Source organism: Peromyscus californicus, unplaced genomic scaffold, assembly GCF_007827085.1.
Source record: "Peromyscus californicus insignis strain IS unplaced genomic scaffold, ASM782708v3 Scaffold_11__1_contigs__length_118956290, whole genome shotgun sequence".
Classification (NCBI taxonomy): Eukaryota; Metazoa; Chordata; class Mammalia; order Rodentia; family Cricetidae; genus Peromyscus; species Peromyscus californicus.
In genome coordinates this window covers 55180528-55205491 of record NW_026294402.1, presented here as the reverse complement: position 1 = coordinate 55205491, position 24964 = coordinate 55180528, and the positions used below count along the sequence as shown (strand labels likewise).

The following is a 24964-nucleotide window of genomic DNA, read 5'->3' as shown; positions in this document are numbered from 1 at the left end:
CACTGCAAAGGTCTTTGCCCAGCAGAAATGGCAAAATACTAGGTGTAATGTTTCCTTTGCTTACATTGGATGCATGTAGTGAAGCTGGCTTATTTTTGGTCATTTCCTGTCTATGAACACTGGCCTTTTAGCCAACACTACTATAATAAAATATAATGCATAAAATGAATTTCCACACACACGAATGTTGTAATAGAAAATTCATAAAATGAGTTATTGTAGGAATCAGCACCACTTACTTGGTGGGGAAAAATCATCTGAAAGACTTGAAATATTCCTGTTCTTGCCTGTTATAAGAAGCCTAAAGGAAAAAAAGAAAAAAAAAAAAAAAGAAAGGTGTAGGCCCCTGGAAGAGTGTCCTTTTTGTCAGCGTGTACATTGGGTGCAGATTGCAGTTAGCCTGGCTCTTAAGAATTTGACACTTTACTGCATCAAGCCAACCCCCTGCCTTTCCTTAGGTTCCTCCAGTAACTGAGAAGACATAGGGCATTTCCTGGTTCTCTTAGAGAGAGCTGGTTGGATAGACAGTATCTGGACTTGAAATTGACCACTAAAGAGCTTGAAGATAACCCCCACTGGAGATCCTGCTGCCTGCCATCACTTACTAATCTTTGAGTTGGTGAATATAAGTAGTAAGATATTTAGCTTTATGCACAATCAAGTTTGAAAACCACAGAGCCTCCACGGAAGACCACTGCCTTTTTCATGCTGTAGATTCAGGCTGAGTGGGGGTAGGGAGCTGGCGGGGCCCAGCCACTCCCTAAAAGTTGAAGTTGTACCCAGTTCTTTCTTCTCTCCTCATTGTCTATGGCCAGTTAACCATTAAGTCCCCCTTTTATCTTCTCCTAAATACCTGGTAATGTGGTGTCCTTCATTGATAATGATCCCTAAATGTATTGAACTAAGTACAAGGCATGACTTTATGCCTTTATTATTTCTAGTTTTCACAGCACCTCTGAAAACACAGTGTTATGGAATTGCCATTTATAAACAAGGAACCTCAAACTCAGAAATCCAGAACCTTCTGATTTTCTTGGCAATGCCACCTCCCCTGTAGTTTACCATATCTTTCTGTTATGCCCTCTTGTGGGCTGGTTGACTTTGCACCAGTCTTATTAATCCCCCTGCATCCAGCCTCTTCCTCCCAAATCCTTCACCAATAGATGTACTAATAGGTCTGAAGTGGGTTCCTGAAGGCAGAGGATGCATGCTCTTCATCCACATATCCCAGCACAAGTACTTACACCGTATGTGGCTCTTTGGAGTTACTTTACAAAGGCTCCAACTGTGGCTGCCTGACCTGCCTCCCTCCCTCCCTCCCTCCCTCCCTTCCTTCCTTCCTTCCTTCTTTCCTTCCTTCCTTGTATGTGTGCACATTGCTGAAGGTTGATCTCAGGGCCTCAGACATGACGGTGTGCTACTTCTGAGCTAAATCCCAGGCTCACTGGATATGGTCTCTCCCTTTTCGCTGAAAGCCTCCCGCTGGTCTTCATCCCTGTGGGATAGCGTCTGACTTTTCAGCTTCACTTCTGTACTGCTCTCCTGTCTTACAGTGTCAGTGTTATAGTCCTGTGTCACATTGAAACTGAGCTGTCTCCACTGTTACACATAGTCAGGCTTCTGTCCTCCCCCTGTTCCTCTGCCCTTTCTCTTCCCCTGGTAAAGCACTGTGCCCACGACTCAAGGGTCAGTTCAAAGGCTACTTCCTTTTGAGACCCAGCTTCTCCCCCTAAAAGAACTTGTCACTCTTTTTTCTGTTTCCATAGAGTGAGGTTGAAATACTCATTCTGTGACAACAAGCACATTATATTTAATGTGTGTTTACCTTCTTCTCCATCCTCTACCTAGAGTGGAAAATCTTGGAGGGCAGGTTTATCTTGATTTCTTTTTATATCTCCAGTGCCTATCACAGTACCTCACACAAAGTACCTCTGCAAAACCTACTGATTAGTTCAATGACATAGTGAGGTCATTTTGGTTTAGAAATTATATGGCTTGCTTGATTGGATTACAACTGCCATATTTGGGGAACTATAACTCCCTAATTTGGCTTTACAAGCAATAGTCTTGATATAGCAAAAAAAAAAAAAAAAAAAAAAAAAAAAAAAAGCATGCTTTCTCTGCTCACTGCCCGTATCACTGCAGATGACTTAGTCACCTGTGCCAGAAGACTTAGCACAGAACTCTGTCCACAGCAGGCTTTCAGGTGATGTTTGATGAGTTAACAAATGAACGACTGTGTGCATAGCTCTAACTAAACAGAGATGTGGACATAGCTGTCGTCTATCCAAGGAAAGCTGCAGGGATATGCTCCATCATACAAACATGGTTCAGTGAGCTTTCAAAGTCATTTGTATGGAAACTGAGCAGGCCTTGTTAGGGAAGCAAATTAGTAAGTAGTGGCCTCAGTGTAAGGCTAACCCCAGTAGCTCATCATGAACTGTCTTAGCTTTCCATGACCTGGGTGGCAGCTGCTCTGCTTCTTCCGGGGAAGGCCAAGGCTGTCTCCAGCTCAGCAGCCAAGTGTCTCATGAGGGCTGAAGCAGCTGGAACTCCCTTTGGCTTAGCTTTCTGATTGTGTTACAGCGTCCTAACTCTAGGCTTATTTACTTTTTTACTTCTTTTCCCAACAGCGTGCTTGCCAAAAGTGTACACAGAATAATTTCCTCATGATAATAGACTTTTTACTCTAGAGTTTATGTTCCTATTTTTTTGTTTTTTGAGACAGGGTTTCTCTGTGTAGCCTTGGCTATCCTAGAACTCACTCTGTAGACTAGGTTAACCTCAAACTCAGAGAGATTCACCTGCCTTTGCCTCCTGAGTGCTGGGGTTAAAGGAGTATGCCACCACCGCTCTACTATATTCCTCATCTTTTAATCACATAGCAGAAGAAGAGTAAGCTGCTATTAAATATCTGATATGGGACAAGATCACTTCCCAATGGGTTTGCTCATCCATCACTTTAGTATCTAGCTAATTATCCACTATACTGACATTTAAACTAAACTTTTCTGGTTGCTGTGGCCATGAGGCACCCCCACACCTTTTACTACATGTCTCTGTCTCACCTAGCCTTGTTAACTCACTATGCGTCCATATCATCCATTCTGCCTGTTTGCTCATACCATAGCATCCTTAAAAATTGAACAGATACCCCTGAACGTCCTCTTGGTTATTAATTCAAGAAATATTTTTTGAGCTGGGCATTGCTAGATGTTGGTTCTACTGTAATACATGCAGCAGGACTGACACTCAAAAGGCACTCTGTCTGGTGAGCAGTGTTGCAGTGAGCAGTGTGCAGTGTTGCGGTGAGCAGTGAGCAGTGTGCAGTGTTGTGGTGAGCAGTGTGCAGTGAGCAGTGTTGCAGTGAGCAGTGTGCAGTGTTGTGGTGAGCAGTGAGCAGTGTGCAGTGTTGCGGTGAGCAGTGTGCAGTGAGCAGTGTTGAGGTGAGCAGTGTGCAGTGAGCAGTGTGCAGTGAGCAGTGTGCAGTGTTGCAGTGAGCAGTGTTGCAGTGCACTGCTGTCAGTACTGGGACTGAGTGTGTGAGCCATCAATACTTCGTCCTTTTAGTGCAGCAAATGCTAAGTGCTGTCTCCTGCCCTGTCTGAGCAGGAATCCTACTGCTCTGCCTGCCTCAGTATGTTGTCCAAAGCACAATAGATGGAAACAATTCTTTTTTAATTCTGTGCTGTTAGCAGTTTTTCCTTTCGAAGACCACCTAAGGCTAGTCTACACCACTACTCATGGGGTGTTTGAATATTGCCCCTCTTAATCCTTTGATAAAAGTTAAGGATTGCGCCGGGCGGTGGTGGCGCACGCCTTTAATCCCAGCACTCGGGAGGCAGAGCCAGGCAGATCCCTGTGAGTTCGAGGCCAGCCTGGTCTACAGAGCAAGATCCAGGAAAGGCGCAAAGCTACACAGAGAAACCCTGTCTCGAAAAACCAAAAAAAAAAAAATTAAGGATTGCATACGAAATAATTGTGTGTATTTTCTTAGTTGCATATTCACTTTAAGTACACAAATATCATTAGCTAAATTGTTAACAAATAGACAGATGTGTAGCAGTTCACAAATCTAATAAATCTAATAAACCAATGGGATAACCATTTGTCAGGCTTACTGTCCAACACCAGAATTTAAAACCATTAAAGATCCTTCATAATCAATTAATATGTTGTGAAAAGCCCATTAGTGGACCTGAGAGTCTCCAGATGTGAAGACATTTGCTCTTCAGCTTCTTCATAATCAATTAATATGTTGCGAAAAGCCCATTAGTGGACCTGAGAGTCTCCAGATGTGAAGACATGCTCTTCAGTTTCATGAACTCACTATGTGGAGGAGGAGACAAAATTGCCAGCATATAATTATAGTTGGTCTGAGATCTGAAGCACAGGATGAGTCCACAAGCTTGCCATGCAGGAAACCGACAAGGGCAGAGAATAAAATCCCAAGTGAAAACACGGAGCAAACGTCAAGTGTTGAGCTGGACAGACCCATAACATTACAGTTCTATTTACAGAGCCAAAAATTTAAATTGGATCAAGGAGCTTTATTTATTCTCTGCTTGCCATTCAGGTTGGCTTTCATAGGCAGCATGGCTCCTGCTTTGGGAATAATAGAAATGATCCTATCAGTAGAGTATCTAATATGATTTGTATGTGTAGCATAATTTGTTTTTTTCACTCTTGTTTCAATTCAGGGAGGAAGACTTGATTGATTTTTATTGATTACAACTGAACTATACATTTATAGTTTTTTCTGTTATCAGACCATTCAAAAACAGAGTTAGCATTGCTCACTTAACTCAGTAACTAAGACAGAAAATAGATAGTTTAATGTAATATATTGCAAACATTTTTATTGTATTTTATAAATAATATTTTATAATGTCTTATGGAAATATATTGTAAAATGTATTTAGCTAGATAAATTTGTAAATTGGGAAAGTATATTTATATTGATATAAAAAGATTTCAATGATGTATTTAAGGTATATAAAATTATTACTTTTTGTTAATATGATGAGTAATTTGGACTTGGAGGTGGGTTTTTATTAATAATTTTTCTACTTTCAGCTAAAATACAAGATTGGATATTAATGTTAATCTTTCAGATAATCTGGTAAATTAGTCTAAGGATACATGACCATGAAAGCATGAGGGAGGCTGTGTGGGGAGGAGGGGGACCAGCAGGAGACAGATGAGGTGGGGGAGGGGGATCAACAACAGTGAATAGGAAAATGCCGTAACAAGTCATTACTTTATAAGCTAATTTTAAAAAAGCTAATAAAAATTAATCTAGGATGCTCTGGGTTTAATTATAGAAATGGAGTTAATGAATATAAACTGTAAAGTGCTTTCCAGCATGCTGTTCTAGCCTATTATTTCCTTTGCATGCTCAAGACTTTACTTAAAAAAAGACTTTTGCAGGTCTCTAGACCCAGGGCTCAGCAGTGCGTTACAAGGTTTGTCGACCACAGAAACACACTTGGTGGAGATAGAAGGAGACACCCTCTCACTGTATGGCTCAGGGGCACTGGAGTGCCTGGACCGGAACTGGAGTATCCAAACTGCCGGCATGGTCACCACCGTCTCCTTCACATTCATCGAATTTGATGAAATCGTCCAGGTGCTTCCCAAACTGAAGATGAAGTTTCCAAACTCTCTGGTAAGCACTTTCCGTTGGAAGTGTGTGTGAGTTGTTCCTCATTATGACTGGTGTGTTCAGGCCAAAGCCTGTTTCAGCTTCAGTTTCTGTAGTTGCTTTTGTGCTGGGTTTCTGGCACTGGAATTTAAATTAGTTCCATAAATGGCCTTGCAGGTTTGTGTTAATATTAGGAATTATATCGCTAAAAACAATCCTTTATGCAGTAGAAAAGACCAATGGAATTGTATGCACATTATCTATTTCAGTTTTACAAAGAAGGTCACCCAGCCCTATAGCATGTATTCAGGCATTGAAACTGTATGGATGGGGCATGTATGTTCATTACATGATCTGAAACTAATATGGACAAGGGCATGTATGTTCATTACATGATCTGATACTGGTATGGACAGGGCATGTATGTTCATTACATGATCTGAAACTAATATGGACAGGGCATGTATGTTCATTACATGATCTGAAACTGGTATGGACAGGGCATGTATGTTCATTACATGATCTGAAACTGGTATGGACAGGGCATGTATGTTCATTACATGATCTGAAACTGGTATGGACAGGGCATGTATGTTCAGTATGTGATCTGTCAATAGTCCTCTGACAGCATGGAAGAAACTTGAGGCTGCTGACTCAAGGCAGCTTGCCCGGTCATGGTATTGCACTGGTTACTGACAGGCATAAGGAAACAGTCATACAGTGAGCTTCCTCTTGAGCTTTTCCACATTGTGTTTCTCTAGGCATCCTTTTATGGTATACGTGTTTTTCTTCTTCATCATCCCTAAAGAAGATGGGTAGCAGCAGAGGCAGGTGTTTGGAGAGAATATTCAAGTTCACAAATCGACCATTTGCCTCAGTGTTTCTGTTCAGCGGTTTGCTTCTGCTTCACCAATTTAAGTGACCAGCACAGTTTTCAGAAAGACACAGTGTTGACAATGCTAGTCCTCAGGACCAGAGTGCATCCTGTACTTAGAAATTTCTGGAATGTTCCAGTCTTTCCTTTATACATGAATGTTTATGCACAATGTGTAGAATATGTAAAGCCTGAAAGAGTCTGGATTGTTTGACATTTAGATAACACTGAGGGATCCTGGTTGTTGAGGATATCCTTTGCAGGAGGAGTCAGTTTGGGCTCAATGCCATCAATGACAGATGGATTGGGCACATTGAAGTTCAGTGAACTTAGAGCATTTGTTGACTTAATGTGACTGAAAATGTATTACTAAGCCTGACGCTTGCAGAGTTCCATGGGAAATGGCCTGTTAAGTGTTAATGTTAGTTTTTAAGGTGTTTAAACTCCAAGCGAAGACCTTGCATGTGGTTTCTTATTGCAGCACCTTAAATTCAAGGAGACCAACCTTGTAATGCTGCAGCAGTTCAACGCACTAGCACAGCTTCGTCGGGTTGACCAGTTGACAATCGATCCTCAGGGAAACCCAGTGGTCAACTTCACGCTCTGGAAGTACTATGTGCTGTTTAGGCTCAGCCACTTCAGCATGCAGAAAATAAATGGAACGGAGGTAAGAAAAGCAAAGCGGACTGCAGAGTGAGCTTCCACTTGACGGAGCCCCCGACCGCACAGGTTTATAAACCTGACTGTGCTAGAACTGTGCAGAAACACTGTTTCCTAAAAACAAACTCTCCGCATTCAGAATATTAAAAAAAAAACCATACTAAGCAATGCATGTGCACACATGCACACGTGTGTACACACACATATGCACACAAACACACACACAAATTCACACAAATTTACACACACACACATGCAAGCAAAGGATCTGAAGCAGTAGACAGATGTTTTTTCCTGGTGAATAGTACCTGCTTTTCCTAGTGTTTGTGAACATTCAGAGAAGTAAAACTTGAAAGAAAGTGACATTTTAAAAAGGCAAAACATGTGACTTTTGCAGGTAAGGCAACCTTTTTATTTTTCAAAATGCTCTGCAGACTCTGGCATACATGAGAGGATGAGGAAGTCAAACCAAATGTCCACTAATAAAGAAGGAAAGACTAAAGTGGAGGGAGAGAATCTGAGCTCACATCTGTACTCCTCCGTTAATAGTTGGTTGTGGCTGCTGTGGCATGATGTGGGATAACTCAGGTCTGAGCTGAATAACTGGAAAATTATTCATGGAAAGCTATTTTTAGATTGATTTTTCTGAGTTTGTCCCAAGGCTAATCAGCTACTCAAAGACTGTTTTCTCTTTAGATATTAATTGGGGGGGGGGACTATGCTTCTGTTGCTACTGAAGCTAAATGATCTTCTGAAGGGAAGCCATCTTTTAATTGTTGTTACTCTCACTGTGGGGCCCCTTGAAGGTCAGAAGACTTCCCTGTTATAAGATGAGCTGTAGTTAGCTTTGCTGGCATAATATTGCTTCACAACAGACACCACAGCTGCCTCTGGCCTAGACCTGCAACAATCCAGCAGATTGTTGGTAGCATGGAGATCTGGGGGTCAGTGTCAAAAGCAACCATACCATACCTCAACCATAGTAGGCCCAGGGCCATAGTGTCAGCCTTCTGTTAAAGTGCCAGGAAAGTCTGGAACCTTCGGATGACTAAAAGTCCCGCAACTAGATCTTGGGAGTCTACATTCAAACTAGTGGGAGGGTTTTCAAAGTTAGTCTGGACTGGAAATACAATAGGCAGGTTCTCTGGGCTGCAAACGAAGGATTCTTCCTCATTGATGGCCTAACTGGGTGTGCTAATCAGCTGTCAGTAGTGAATGACCCAGCTGTGGGATGTGCATCTCTACAGGACTGCTGAAACAAGGAGCATTGTAATTGTACAGGGAGTTAAACAGAGCCAATGCAATGTTCTAGTTTAACTTTTAGAAAATTTCAGTGCCACAAATACTTTGTTATTAAAATACCTGAAGGATAGATATGCCCGCCCCCATATTCTTGCCATTTTATACCATATATGCTACATTATACCTCCCCTTCTGTAATAGAGTGGTATTGCTAGAGGTCGGATTGAATCATGAGCATCAAGAAGATGGAGCAGTGGCCTGCACTGGCCACTAGGTGACCGTGTTGGACCAGACAACAGCAGCATCCCTAACCATGACTGCCCAGGATAGGGAAGAACCAGTGTACACTGATTGATGTAAATACAATGTATACGAATTATATGCAAACTGTGGGCTTTTCCTCAGAAGATTTTTTTGTGATCTATTATCACAAATACACACAACCCTGCTCTTCCGATACTGGAGAGGCCGAGACAGGAAGTTTGCTGTGAGGCCTTGTCTCCTGGTGCCAAAAGGCTTGGGACACTGCAGAGATGGCTCAGTCTGAAAAGCGCTGTCTGTGCAGGTCTGAGAACCTAGGTGTAGATCCCTCAAACCCACGCAGAAGTGAGTGAGGCATGGCGGCACATAGCTGGAACCCTAGAGCTGGGTAAGACAGGGAAGGGTAGGTCCCATGGCCTCAGTGGCCAGCCTGTCTACCTGAAACTGCAAGATCCAGGCCGAATGAAAACCTGCCTTATAGACAGCAGATTGAGAGTGACCTGGGAAACATTGACATCAATCTCTGTCCTGTGTGTGCGCGTGCATTGGTGAGTATATCTACACATGCAGACACACAAGTACACATATACCTATACCACACACATACACTCTCTCTAAATAAATAAATAGATGGAGGCCCCTTGTATTTTTAAAAAAAAATCTAAAACTGCTTACACAAAGATAAAGGCTTTCTCAGCTTCTGCTCTGCTGACTTGGGGCAGATAACCAGGTGGCAGTTCTCTGCTGACTTGGGGCAGATAACCATGGTGGCAGTTCTCTTGTGCATTTAAAACATTTAGCAGCACCTGGCGGTGGTGGCGCACACCTTTAATCCCAGCACTTGGTGGGCAGAGCCAGGCGGATCTCTGTGAGTTTGAGGCCAGCCTGGTCTACAGAGTGAATTCCAGGACAGGCTTCAAAGCTACACAGAGAAACCCTGTCTCAAACAAAATGAAACCAAAAAAAACACATTTAACAGCATCCCTGGCCCTATGCAGTAGATGTGAGTAACACCCCTAACCAGGTGTTGCCAAATGTTCCTGAGGGGACCACATGGGTCCGGGTTGGTGAATCAAGTTACACTGTGTAGAACAACCAACTGTATTGAAAATGCAAGCCACCCTGTTTTACATTGATTCTTTAAGCTCCATCTCTTTAATGTCATAGTAGAATTAAAACTCAAATAGAATTTTTTTTCAAAAATCTATTAAGCATTTATAACTATAAAAAGTACTGGAAGAGGGCTGGAAGTAGTGATGCACACCTTTAATCCCAGCACTCAAGAGGCAGAGACAGGTGGATCTCTGTGAGTTCAAGGTCAGTCTGGTCTACATAGTGAGCTCCATGCCTGCTAGAGCTACAAAGTGAGACCCTGTCTCAAAAACCAAAGCAGAAAAAGTACTAGAAGGATAGAATGCAAAATTCTAATGCTATTTTGTCTCTGGGTTTTTTTTTGGGGGGGGGGTTTGTTTTTTTTTTTTTTTTTTTTTTTTGGATTTTTCGAGACAGGGTCTCTCTGTGCAGCTTTGCGCCTCTCCTGGAACTCACTTGGTAGCCCAGGCTGGCCTCGAACTCACAGAGATCCGCCTGGCTCTGCCTCCCGAGTGCTGGGATTAAAGGCGTGCGCCACCACCGCCCGGCAACTGTTATTCTTTATAGGGAAGAGGTTTTCATGGATTAGAATGCACTGGAGTATCTTTGCTAGCCTACTAAGCATTCCGTCTCAAGGAAGGGACAAATTGTCCTTAACAGGGCAAGCCCGTGAGCAGCACCTTGTTAAGATGAATCTCTCCCGTTGGCATTCCTCTCTGAATCAGCCTAACTCAAGTATTCCTTTTTAAGATATTCTTTAAGAATCAGGGAGATGACTCAGCTGTTAAAATGCTTGCTAAGCAAACAAGAAGTTGGAATTTAGATCCCCAGCATCCACATAAATGCCCACCTGTAATTCCAGTCTCGAAGGCAGAGGTGGGATCCTGGAGTAAGATGGATAGTGAGAGTGTATGTGTCAGTGAGCTCTGGGTTTGACTGCTTCAAAATGTGGTGTGGAATAATGATTGAGGAAGATTATGACATCAGCCTTGAGCCTCCACAGATGCATGCACACATGTGCACACATGCAGCCACATGCACGTGGCCCACACACCAAACACAAGTACATGAATGCATGTATACCACACACACATAAACATGAAATAAAAGAAAAACATCCTGTAAGAATTTAAGGTACCTCAAGTGCAGTCCTCAGGAAACATGACTTCCATGTCAGAGCTAACTTGTCAAACCCAAGTAAGCTTCCAGGAGTCACGTTTGAGCATCTCCATTATAAGTAGACTCAAAGGAAAAAGCGGAATCTCAGTGAAGACTCTTCCAGAGCCCAGGGAAGTGTCCTTTTCTGTGCTAAAAGAACACATGAAATCCAGACATTTCTTTGGAACTGTATTTGTTATAAGCAGCTAAGAAGCAATGTCATTTTTGACCCTTTTCTACCATTTCTTCTCAGGTGACACAAAACGACATGATAATGGCCGAGCGGCTCTTTGGAATCCTAGCCCATGTGGCATCTTCTGAGTTGCCTCAGTACCGCATGATTTCAATTCTGGGTGATGCCAGGTAACCCTGAATTTTTTATAGATTACTGTTGCACTAGAAATATCTCTTAACTGTGCACCTATGTATCAGGCAGACACGTACCCCAGGCTTATCTTACGGCTGGCCCTCTATAAACTCAGTGCTTGTTCTACTGTGGTTACAGTCTAATAAAGAGGCACATAAACAATTCAAGTACGGTCTGTTGGATGCAGCAAGAGAATGGGTAGAGACTAGCTGTATTGAGAACACTGGAAAAGGCTGCCTGTTTAATCTGTTTCTTTGGGAGTGAGTAGGGAGTTTTTAGGTTTAGAATAGGGGGAAAGAGATCTATTTAAAAAAAGAATTATAAACAGGATTGTTTGGTTCTGAATTCACATGCATTTGACTTATTCAATGAAAATCTCATTCAAGTGCATTTGACTGATCAATGAAAATCCCGTCTACAACCTACAGAATTATTCTGAAGTAAAACCATCCTGAGGGTAAAGTGCTTGCCAAACAAATGTGAGGACCTAAGTTCAGATCCCCAGCACCCCTGTAAGAGCCAGATGTGGCAGTCTTGTCTAACCACAGAACTGAGGGACAGAAACAGGCAGGTCAGGAGCTCACTGGCCAACCAATCCATCTGAAATGACAACCTCCAGGCTGGGTGAGAGGACCTGTCTCAAAATAAAGTGAAGAAGCAACTGAGGAAGACATCCAGATGTCAACTTCTGACCTACACACACACTCACATACTCTCTCTCACACACACAGCCCATCATCCCCCCCAACAAATACACAAAAATAGTTGGGGGGAAAATACAAAAAATACTGATAAGCTATTAAATTAAGAAATGATAGTTTGCTGGGCGGTGGTGGCGCACGCCTTTAATCCCAGCACTCGGGAGGCAGAGCCAGGCGGATCTCTGTGAGTTCGAGGCCAGCCTGGACTACCAAGTGAGTTTCAGGAAAGGCGCAAAGCTACACAGAGAAACCCTGTCTCGAAAAAACAAAACAAAAAAAAACAAAAAAAAAAAAAGAAATGATAGTTTAAATAGAAATCAATGAAAATTATGCTCTTCTGAATAACTTTTATGTATTTAGATGATTTAATAACTTGAAAATAGAAGGGCCTCATAAATCAGATCAAATAAATTAAAATAAGAAAATATGAAGAATTTTTAATAATACATCAAATAAATATATTTCAAACCTTGTTCCCAGTACCTCATGCCCAAAGTCAGATAGTGAAAAAGTATCTAAGCATGCATGGGATGTTTGTAGAGGCTGAACACACCTTACACTCAGAGAAAACCTCTGTGCATTTAAAGACCACACTCATACAGATTATTGTCTCCAATCAGCATTATACAGGCTGATAATCATGAGATGCAGGGAGTTAGGAGCATGGAGGTGCAGCTCTGTGGTAATAACAGGAGTTCAGAGTCAGCATGGCATGGCTGACCCAGGAGTCACAGGAGGCGGTGTTGCTAAGGAGTCAAGAGAGCCAAAAAACTTATCTTGGTGCAGTTGGAAAATAACAAAAACCCAAACAATGAAGTTGCCAGAATATAAAATATAGGAGACCTTAAACTTTAAAAATAAAAAAGAGCCGGGCAGTGGTGGCACACACCTTTAATCCCAGCACTTGGGAGGCAGAGGCAGGCGGATCTTTGTGAGTTCGAGGCCAGCCTGGTCTTGTCAGAGCAAGATCCAGGAAAGGCGCAAAGCTACAAAGAGAAACCCTGTCTCAAAAAATAAAAAATAAAATAAAAAGAACCCATTTGACCCCATTCAAAGCTATAGCCATGCAAATTTTAAAATAATAAACTAACTGTGGGAAGAGCCACAACCTTGACGATATGCTGTGTAGTGAAGTGGATCCTATGTGCTATTGTCCGTGATGGCCAGTGCTGTGGTTCTTTTCATAGCAACTCAGTGATACCTAACATACTTGTGGTGGCCATGCCTTTGGACTTAACCTTTTCACAGAGCAGAATTTCTTTCTAGAAATTATATTACATGAACACAAATATATGTCCAAGGATTTTCATCACAGCCTGTGCTTGTAACAAAATAGTGAATGTCCATTAGTATAACCAAAGCAACCACTTGTGGCTGTAAAAATGATGAGCAGTCCCTATGTGAAACAGCGGGTGTGTCCTACTGTTTGTCTTGGATTTGATGCGCCTAGAGTCTCTTGGGAAGAGCACCCTCAATGAAGAGTTGCCGCATCAGACTGGCCTGTGGCCGTGTCTGTGAGAGACTGTCTTGAGGGGTGATTGATGTGAGAGAGCCCACCCACTCTAAGTGGCACCATGCACAGGAGAAAGCTAGCTGAACTAGAGAACAAACCATTTCGTGGTGTTCTTCCGTGGTTCCTGTTTCCAGGTTCCCATCTTGAGTTTGTGTCCAAACTTCCCTCAGATTGAGACCTGGGTGTGTAAGCCAAAAAACCCTTTCATCCTCAAAGTTGGTTTTGGTCATGGTGTCAGTCACAGCAAAGAATCGGAACTGGAGCAGGTTGTGATGTTCCAGAACAGAAAGTGCCAAGTGAAGAACAGTTGTGTGGCAGACTCCAATTTTTGAGAAACAGGGTATATAGTTCAGAAATACTCTGGATACTTTTTAAGTTTTGGGGTTTTGTTTGTTTGTTTGCTATTTTGTGAAAGAACAATTACCCCTAAATGTTGAATAGAAAAAGGGCCAATAGTATGCCAAAGTATATAGATTTTTTAAATTGCATATGTGTGTGTACTGCTTAAGTGCTCTTTAGTTTTTGTTCTGTTTGTATTGTTCTTTTAAAAATACTCTCGCCGGGCGGTGGTGGCGCACGCCTTTAATCCCAGCACTCAGGAGGCAGAGCCAGGCGGATCTCTGTGAGTTCGAGGCCAGTGAGTTCCAGGAAAAGGCGCAAAGCTACACAGAGAAACCCTGTCTCGAAAAACTAAAAAAAAAAAAAAAAAATACTCTCATTTTTTAAAAGTATTTTGAAAGTACTTTCTTTTCTTCCTGATTTTTAGGTTAGTACACACAGTACTTTCTTTTCTTCCTGATTTTTAGGTTAGTACACACAGTGGTGGGTCCTGTTACAGCATTTTTGTGTTGTGTGTCATAATGTACTTTCAAAGTATTTCAACTCTTTTGAATTGAGGAAGAAATTCAAGCTGAAATACTAAATCTATGAGTGCATTTGACAACCAGAACTCTGTGGGATATGGCCAAAATGGCACTGAGAGGAAATGACGTACATGTCTTTACTGTAGTTACCAAAGATGAGAAAGACTAGGAAGTAGTGAAAGAGGTTTCACTTTGACAACCTAGAAAAATCCCTAAGGAAAGCCAAAGCAATTGGAAGGACTCAGAAAGACAACATAACATTTTTTTTTTAAGTAGCAAAAAGAAGTTGATGGGTAAAGACATAATTCACTCCCCAGTGTGGGCCTGCTCAACTTTAAACTGTTGGAAGTGACCAGAAAATACCAGAATGCACTGAGACATGCATCAGGCTGAGCTAGGTCAGTGTAGTACAGGCCACACAGGCGTGCCCTGTCTTTTTGTTATCCAACCCCTCCTAAAACTATCTAGGGTTCCAGCCCCTGGCCATCTTATAGCATAAAAATACCCTTCATACCTGCAATTCAAAAGGTGTATTTGTGTGTGGTTTCTTTGATATTAATATTGTTTTTGAAAGATGTATTTTTATTTTTTGTGTATGAATGCTCTGCCTACATGTATGTGTGTACTACATGTGTGAGTGTCCTCAGAGGACAGAAGAGGGTTTTGGAGCCCCTGAACTGGAGTTACAGACAGTTTTTGTCTACCATGTAGGTGCTGAGAATCAAACCCCAGTCCTCTGCAGAAGCAGCTCATGTTCTTATCCACTGAGCCTTCTCACCAGCCCCTGGTTCCTCAGTTTTAGTAACATGTTTCCAAGGATTGGAGAAGGAGGGAGAAAGGAAAGCCAAAGAGAAAGGAAAGGGGGGAAGAGAAGACAGAGGGAAAAGGAGGAGGAGGGCAGAGCAGTTATTAAAGTTGACCATCCAAAGCAAATGTCAGCAGACTGCAAAGAACTAAAACCACGTGGACCGTGTTTTCTGTTCAAAATACCATGAAGCTTTAAGCCAGTTACAAAGGATAACTAGAAAATGCCTATGTATTTGAAGGTAAAGAAACGGATTTCTGAATAGCCCACAAGTCAAAGGGAATTTCCTAATGGAGTAATCAAGTTCCTGTACTGAAATACAGTGAAAACACTGCATCGACAGACTTGTGTGATCAGTAGTGACAGTGCTAAATAGAAACATGTTAGCCTTGAACTGGACACACTAGAGAGAGTAAGAGTGAAAATTAATGACTTACATATTTCTTTCAGAAAATTGGAAAAAGAACAGCAAAATAATCTAGAAGAAAGTTAAATGGAAAAATGTTCAAAATAAAATGGAGCTCTTTATTTTAAAAGTCATAGAAGAGGCCAGAGACACAGCTCAATGGTTAAGAGTATGTACTGTTCTTGCAGAGAATTGGAGTTTAGTTCCCAGCACCCACGTGGGGCAAGTCACAATGGCATATGATTCCAGCTCCAGGGCATCCAGTGCTCCCTTCTGCCTCCTCCAACACCTGCACACACGCACACACACACACACACACACACACACATTTAAGAGTTTAAAAAGTGATATAAAATGTGTGTGTACATTGATTTTATAATTTTTAAAAAATCAGTTAAAAAAGGCCTAAGAGCAAATACAGATCTACAGTGACTCACTATTTTCTTTGCACAAGTGGGAAACATGTGCTCTCTAAACATCTCATAAAACAGACCACTGAGGAAAATTGTGATCTGCATCACAACTGACTTCTGTTCAGTCACAGGAATTATAATTGTCTTGAAATATGGTGAATGCAAATACTGGATGTTTATATAGAATTATGAGCTGTAGACTATTTCCTTACACTTTTCAAAATTTATACTACTCCAAATTTCTAAAAATACATCACTATACTTTTAAACAAGAAAAAGAAAAAAAGTTTTAAACTTTTCTGCTCCCAGTCTTTTGTTCCCAATAAAGTCATATTGTAAGTTCTCTTAGAAACACCCTGAGTAGTGGAACTGGAAATGGGCCTCACGTTAGAGGAGCTGCAGCCCGTGGGATGGGTGGGATTTGGGGAGAGCTCTGGGATGCTCCAGGCTCCACTGGAGTTCCCCTTTGTACCCCACAGGGCCTGGAGCCATCACTTGGCCTCTGTGGGGTTCTCCCCGCTTTCAGTTTCACTTTTGCTGAGGTTAACGCCACACCCACCCAATTTGATTTTTCTAGCTAGGAACACAAGTCAGGCAAATAAAGGAGCTGTGAGCAGCGATGTATGTGGTTATATGAACAAACTGACATGTTTTATAGCTGTAAAGATGGTGAGGCTTGGTCCTTCACCTCTTTAATTGGCTTCTGCTTTGATTCAGTTTTTGAATTGTTTCCTGTTAAGGTAGAGTTTTTTTGTTTTGTTTTCCATTGTAGAAATGTTTGAGGCTTGTTAATGTTGATGATTGCCAGTCACAGAACAAAAGGATGTGGTGGAGCTCAGTACGCTGTCACAAGCCTATAATCCTAATTCTCAGGAAGCTGAGACAAGAGGATTGGTTGTTTGAGTCTAGCCTGGGCTACAATGGTGAAACTGTGTCTCAAACAAAACAAATAATGTACATCAAATACCTTAATTAGTGAAAACATTGGAGTACTAACTACTTCACTCCACAGATCTGGCATTCAACAGAGCATGCGCGCCCTCTGAAGTCAGCAAAAATTGCACGTAATCTTTTTATTCTGATAAGTAACCCTGAACCCCTTTACTGCCTTCTGCAGGAAAAAGCAATACCGCTATCTACTGGAAAGCAAAGGTAAAAAGCCTGGCATTGTCAGTGAGGAGACCAGTGACAGCAAAAGGCTCATGGGAGAAAACACGAACCGCGCTACCCTGAATTACACCACCCGGGAATTCTACCACGAGAAGCTGGAGGTACAGTAACTGGGGCTGTGGGCCTAGTGCCTCCTGTTGTCCACGCAGCGTGGGATTGGATTGTGCACTTTGTCCTTTTTCACACAATGCTTGGACAACCCCAGCAGGGCCTAGGAGGGCGGCATGCCTGAGAGAGAGAGTCTCTGACTCCAGTGTCTCCATCTCAACAAAACCATCTTCAAAAGAAAGCTGCGCCAAAAATCCCGACTAAAATAGGACTCACACCCCTGATCTGCCTAGATTAAGAGAAAAGGAAAGAGGCTTCCACGGGTGTTTCTCCAGCTGGTGCCCGATCAACAAAGGGCACAGCAGAATCTCCACTCCAGAGCTCCTGGCTCGGCTTATGGGGTTTAGTTCATGCATTGCATTCTGTGCCTTGGGTGTCCTAACTGCACTGTATGGCTGCTTTGAGCAATCATGCACTTCTTATGTGGGGTTTACTGAGGGGATGCAGCATTGCCATGGCCAGAGGCTCAGGTGATAAAGTGGGCAATGCCTGCCTTGATAGCAGGAGAGTGCCATGCTCAGACAGAGTTAGGGGGTGACAGAAGACAAAAGAGCAAGAAAGAGCAGGTACATTTTACTGAGCATCTGATGACATGGATGAGGCACCACATGAGATCTATTTAATTCTCTGTAGCTCTTCAGACAAGTTATAGAAATATATAAAGAGATTGATTGATTGATTGATTGATTGATTGACAAATGTATGTATAAACCAGAACTAAAGCGGCAGTCTTTCACATGCTTATCTGGCAGCTCTAAACTGTATTAACAAGTGGCTGAGAAGCCAGGGCACCTAACAGCAGAGTACTAGTGCCCTAGAGGAAGAAGGCTGGGGAGGGGTCAGCAGTTCCTTTCATTGGAACTTAATTGGATCTTCTGTTTTCCCACCTTCCCTTCACCCTGCTGTCAATCCAAAGCATCTTCGGAATCTATAGAAGTCTGTGGATAACAGCTTGAGAACCTTCAGCAACTCATCTCACAGTTTCTGCAGCGTCCTGAAAGATGCTCAGATTCTGCCCTATGTTCTAGTGTGGGAGGCCGCGGAAGCCCAGTGGAGCACTTGCCTAAGTGCGCCGGGCCGTGGGTTCATTCCCAGCATCACTCATACTCACACACATGCACAGTCAGTGTTTCTGTAATTGAACAGCATCAAATGTGAAGACGGTAGGAAAAGGCTGAGCACATAACTGTCAGCTAATGAGGACTTCCTGGTTTTGCCAGACAAGGAAAATGAAAGCTGAGCTGGCAGGATTATAAGCCTCTTCCTAAGGGTAGTTGGTCCTGGGAGTCAAATAATTAACATATATGCTTAGAAAGTCTAAATATACAAATTCTCATGAAAAAAAATGTTAGAAAAATATAAAATTGCTACATGAAAACAGGGACAATCTCATAAGGAAACATGCCAAGTCAGTGACCTCAGAAAACAGGTTATTCTGCTTTTTAATTTTTAGTTTGTTGAGGGATATTTAAAAAGGAAAACTCTTGTTTTTTCAAGGTAGACAGCACAACATTGACTCCAAATCTACCAAAATTGCTAGGAAAATAAAAGCCAAGTCAGATACTTAGAAATATTAATGCAAAAATCCTTTTAAAATACCAAGTTAGGGCTGGTATTTTAAATAAAATAAAATAAAAGCCCAGAAGTTAGGATCATATGCTGTTCCTGCAGAGGACCTGAGTGAGTTTGGTTCCTGGTGCACGACCACTTTTGGGTCCTGCTCCAGAGGATCTGATGCCCTCCTCTGGTGTCTGTGGGCATTGCACTCACATGTACAAACCCAAGTGCACGCGCGCACGCACACACACACACACACACACACAGAATTAAAAGTGAAGAAATATCAAGCAGCGTACAGGCAAACATTGAATGAATTACATACCGTACAACCAGTGTAGAAATAAGATAGGATACCACTTTCTATGAAAGTAGAGAATAAACTGATATACTATGGGAATGGATAAGAAAATATGTATAAGCTGGGATCAGGACACACCTCAGTCAGCAAAGTACTTGCCTCACAAGCGTGAAGGCTTGAGCTTGGATCTCCAGACTAATGTAGAAAGCCTGACATGGCGTTGTGTACCTGTCTGTAATCCTAGCTCTGAGGAGACAGGTAGGAAGTCTCCTGGAGTTTCTTGGCCAGCTGGTCTTACTGAATCACTAAGCTCCAGACTGAGAGACCCTGCCTCAGAAAGTAAAGTGGAGAGCATTAAAGGAAAACACATGACATCAACCTTTGGGTTCGATATTCGCACAAAACACACATGCCCTTTATTGGGGGAAATTGAAATTGTGTTGCAGGTCACTAAAAAAGAACTGAAAAGTTTATATCCATAGACAAAGCATTCTATGTTATAAGATGAATATAAGGCAGTTCTAGTTCAAGTTTGCACAGGGTTATTTAATCCTAAAAGTTATCAGATACAACTAGAACCTTGAGTATACAAAGGTGCTGTGCCAGGTGTCAGGTAACTGTCATAAGGGTATGTGTCCCAGTTAAGTCTCTATTCCTGTGGTAAAACCCTGGCCAACAGCAGCTAGGGGAGGGAAGGGGTCATTTCATCTGACAGCCTTTAGTTCTTCATCCAGGAAGTCGGGGCAGGAACTCAAGGCAGGAAAACAGAGGCAGGAACAGAACAGAGGCTATGGAGGAAGGCTCCTTACTGACTTGCTCCAATGGCTTCCTTAGTCTGCTTTCTTATGCCACCAGGACAACCTGCCCAGGGCTGACACAGCCACGATGAACTTGGCCATCCCACATCAATCATTAATCAAGAGAATGACCTGTAGACTTGCCTATAGACCAGTCTAATGGAGGCATTTTCGCAACTGAGGTTCTTGTTCCCAGATGTCTCTGGATTGTGTCGTGTTGACAAGAACCAACCAGAACAACGCTGCAGTAAGGCAAGGCGGGAATAGACAGACTGTGGACAGCACAGAGCCACACTGCACATACATGGGAGACTTAGGCAGACAGCAGCCATTACAAACTGCTGGGGGCAGTCTATTCATAAATAGTGCTGAGGAAAACATACTGAACCCATCCATACTGGACAACAAAAAATTAACTCCAGATCAAACAAAAGCCAAAGTATAAAAATTAAAACTCTGAAGTTCGTATTTTTAAAAAAGAGGAAGAAATCTTATGGCCTTAGTTGGGTAGGTGTGACTTTTGAACACTCCAAGTGACCAACTAGGCAGAGAGACTTTTTATAAATTTGACAGTCAAGGTCATTTTTAATGGAAAGAACTCCAGCAGAATCAAACAAACAAAGTCTGGATTCAAGTGGCTTGATCAATAAAAATGCAATGAGGAAGTAACCCGAGGAGATGCGGGCTCCTATTCTAAGAAAGCTCAAAGGCAAAGGAAGAAATCTGAAGCCACGTGACACTTTGGGACAAGCACCGAGCTAGCCAGAGACTTGGCCTTGAGCCCTGATTACCACTTATTACCTGGGAGACCTTGCCCAAGTCCCTTAATCACTGTCTCCTGACTCACAGCCCAGCATTCCTCTGCTCCCCCCGCACCCCACATCTTGAAAAGTACTTACACCAGTGCAGCGAAAGGGCTGTGCCCCTCCCTCTCCTGTGCGCACTGAGTGGCTGGGAAAATTAATGGAGGTGAGTTGCTCACAAATCAGGCTAAACAGTCCCTTTCATTCCACGTCCTGTTGCTTGAGTCTTGCCCATCCATCCTTTCTCCTGCCTCATCTAAAAGAGATTTAAGGGACTTTAAAGAATTCAGTTCTCCTCTTAGACAGGCGAGGAAAACTGGAAGCTCAGGAATTGTTCAGGGTCATGTAGTGAGTTCCTGACAACCACCTGGAGCGTTGCGACCTCCTGGGGGCCTAGCCTGGGCTCTCCTGTTATTTCCTGTGCTTCCTCAAGACAGCCTGATGGCCTTGTCCAGGGACTGTCCTCTGTAGACACTGGCTGATTGCTGACTAATCATTTCATTCAGCAATGGTATCACTTTTATTAATTTAATTCATCTTAGAATTGTTGTGGTTTGAGTCTGAAGTTGAAATGGATCTTTTTCTTAAGTTTCTTGTCAACATTTAACTTTCCCACCTTGATCAGCACATTACCTATGGTATAATTCTCATCATCACATGTATCGCACTGACTTTTCCCTCTAATACTATCAGACAAAATAAATTGTGTGTGTGTGTGTGTGTGTGTGTGTGTGTGTGTGTGTGTGTGTGTGTGTGTGTGTGTGTGTGTTGGGAATCAGACCCAGGCCCTTCAAACAAACATACTAGACTAAAAACCTCTACCACTGAGTTATACCCTAGCCCCAATAGAATAATTTTGTTAGCACCCCGATGAAATCGGAGCTGAATGCTCAAATGTCTTCTGGCTCCAAACGCACCCTGCTGTGTTTAGAAGCAGCTTTTTCATCTTCAGACTGCCAGACGCAGAAGCTGAGTGATAATGCTGTTCTTTTCATGACATAGTGTGGGTCCAAGGCTTGTGATAGAGCTTCCTCTTTAGGCACTTTTCTCAAACTTTGTCCCAAGAGCCTGGGCTACGGTGTGGTGTTTGTATGTCTCTATACTTGAGAGTAAATTCAAAGTATGAGTATAAAGGATTATGCATAGTAGCTAACCCAGACTAATTAGAAGAATGGTCAGCATCAGCACCCCAACACTTAGACCTCTGGAAAGTACTGTGCTCAACCGAGGCAGAGGACTGCAAAGCAGTGAGGCCTTATCTGCTGCCTCCTGAAACAGAACCCCCTATCAGGAGCTGCTGGGAGAGAATTCCTAGCCTGAAGAAACTTGACAGGAGAGGCAAGGGGGTGCAGAATTGATTCTTTCAAGCTCTGGTTCTATTAATTATTGTTTTGGCTTTTGGCTTAGTTATGATTTAATGTAAATTTTTCTTAACAGGAAATAAAGGACAAGAAGAAGTTCTGCAAGATGTATGTAGAAGACCTCGTGAAGGAAGCCACAGCAATCAACATGAAAAACGAGGCTCTGCAGAAGCTGTGGCCACAGATGTTCATTGAGCTTGTGAGGGACGCCGTCATAGAAATCCGCAGCAAGGATTCCTACATGAAGCTCTGCCTGCAGCAGATCACGGACCAGAAATAGGGATGGCTCCTACTTCTGGAGGATTTAGGCAATTGGAGCGTTTTAAAAGTTTGGCAAGATGCAGGTTAGGCATGTTGACACAACACCACTATCCCACAGACTAGAAAGAGTGGCGTCGAAGCCTCGCTGCTTGCGCTGTCGAGAAAGGAGGAAGACAGGAGAGAGGGAGGGCTCCTTTCCCATGCATGCTGACCACACAACCTTGAGAACCCGAGCGGATGGGAGGAGGAGGCCTGGCTGCTGGGTCGGAATGCTTCTTCAGCTCCCGCTCTCACTGGTGGGCCTGCTCCAGCCCCAAGCACGCAGTGTGTGCTGACAGGCTAGCATGAGATGCTTCTACCAACCTCTAGACTCTTCTCCTTTTTTTTTGCCTTTTTATTTTATGTCATGATTTCAAAGCCAAGCATATGTTCTTTTTTATGAGTGAAGAATAAATACATTAGTTAAAAAAGAAAAAAGTCCAATGTGGTTATTTTCCTCTTCTGTTTGTGGGATGCCTAATGTTCAGCTACCTCTATGGGATAGGCCTGTTCAGGTACCTCAGGGTACCAGAGAGTACCACTGTGGGCTGAAATGTGAAGATAGTTGAGCACAGGAAAAAGATGCTTGTTCTTCAGGACTCAGGAGAGAGTGTAAGATGCAGTCATGTGTGCAATGCACTTCTTTGAAAGGCCTTGCCTCCTGTCATTGACCACTGTGGGTCTCTTAATAGGCACACATGTGTATTCATCCTTCAGAATTAGGGACGGGTGGACGATTGTAGTTTTTAAGTGCACTTTGAAAACCAAACAGGTAAGTAAGACAATGAGAGGTTGGACTAGTCTATTCTGGTAAGAAGGGTGGATGGCACAGCCTCAGGAAGTCGATCCTGTGGGTCAATAAGAGAACTCAATAATGTGCTCAGATTTTGCCTAAGAGCAGTAAGAACACCAGATGTGGGTGAACAAAAGAGGAGATGTAAGACAGAAAGCCTGGCGGAGAACCAGAGGAAGCCAAGTGCTGCTATTGAGGTCCTAAGAGAGACCCTGGGACCTCTGTCAGGTCCTCCCATCCAGGAGTTTTCCAGCTTAGTAGTTAGTATGGTATTTCTGAACATAGACTTTTAGGTCGCTATCCTGGGTTAGTATTTGGCATATGAGTTTCTGCCTTACTAGCTTGAGACCCACATGAACCTTTTTCCTCATTGTGTTCCAGACCCATTAAGGGAAAGCCATTTTCTTCTGGTCAAGAGAATGGAATCTACCTCTGGCCTGGATGGAGACCTGGGACTCCAACTGGGCTGTCAGTCACCTGGCTAAGTTACCACCCCTCAGGAAGATGGAGTCACCTTAAGTCATGCAAAACAGATGGGAGGAATAATTATTCCTTTGATGAGAAGCATTTCCTTTCCTTCCATCTCTTCTAAGCATGGTTTCTTAGACACTGGGCTTTCTCTCTTATGTATCCAGCAGGCACTACCCTCCAAGCTCATTTTGCTTACTAGAGTTCCGAGGTGAGAATAATCATCTCAGAATGAAAGGATCACCAGGTGACCCAGAGTCCTTTGTTGGGAGTGAGCGGAGACCCATGCAACGAATTTCTCTTTCTACTTGGGATTTCCAGGGCTTTCAGGTTAGAACAGATGAGAGACCTCCCCACCACCACCGACAGTACAGGTTACTATGTACCAAAGGGTCACTTCGCTTCTTAAGGCAATCTCAAGCAGAAATTGAGCTCATGGTTACCCCCAAAGTAGAAACACCCAGTCTCCTCTCATTAGGGAGATACCGCCCCCATCCATGTTCAACTCCAGCAGTCAGATCCTGGGTACTTACAGAGTGTGCCGTTGGATCTAAAGTTACTTAACTGCTACAGAGCTGAGGGTGGAGCTGGTATCAGCTCCCCACTCATAGTGTTTTGCACGGCTGAATGCTTGGTATGTGAACCAGCACAACCCTGCCAAGTTCCTGATCCATTCCTGATAAGGCCAGGGGATACTCCAAGATGCATATCCTCCTTGCTGAATGATAATGACCACAACAACCAAGATTCCCTGCGCAGTGTTTTAGATTGCTCAGGGGTCACTGCAGGTACCCTCTCATTTTCACCAACAATTTAATATATGCCTTCTAGTTACAACTGAGTCCTGAACAACAAGGCAAAGAGTGGTTTGGCAGCCCAGCTAAACATATTTCAGCCTAAAACTAGAAGGCACGGCCTCCATGCACTGTCAAGAAAAGTCATGTGTGAGTGTGAGTATGTGTGTTACATTACTGATTGTGTGTGTTACATTTATTTGTTTAGTGTGTGTGTGCCTGTGTTTGTATACACGCTAAGGTGTGCATGTGGAGGTCAGATGACAACTGGTGTAGTCTGTTCTATCCTTCCATCATGTAGGTCCCAGGGATTGAACGCAGGTCATCAGGGCTGATGGCAAGTACCTTTACCAGCAAAGCCGTCTCAATAGCCTCAAGAGTAAGCTTGTTGCCTGTGGTCTTTTTGATCTGCTTTTGTGTTCTGTTGTGTTGAGAACTTAAAACAGAATTTCTCCAGTATGTCTATATGTATAGAACACTGAAGGACATGAAGTATAAATACTAACATGAAAT

At 42.9% G+C, this 24964-nt stretch overlaps 1 protein-coding gene across 8 annotated transcripts in view; it reads left to right on the top strand.

Annotated features, from left to right (window-relative positions):
- Lrrc49 (leucine rich repeat containing 49) overlaps nt 1–22834 on the top strand; it is a 106820-nt gene extending 83986 nt beyond the window's left edge. For all 8 annotated transcript variants that reach the window (XM_052762821.1, XM_052762851.1, XM_052762843.1 and 5 more), the window contains 5 exons: nt 5431–5668; nt 7000–7185; nt 11185–11294; nt 17117–17270; nt 22173–22834. In XM_052762821.1, coding sequence (XP_052618781.1) covers nt 5431–5668; nt 7000–7185; nt 11185–11294; nt 17117–17270; nt 22173–22376 — 892 coding nt within the window. In that variant the 3' untranslated portion in view covers nt 22377–22834. The remainder of the gene's footprint in view (nt 1–5430; nt 5669–6999; nt 7186–11184; nt 11295–17116; nt 17271–22172) is intronic.
- Nucleotides 22835–24964: the final 2130 nt, after the last annotated feature.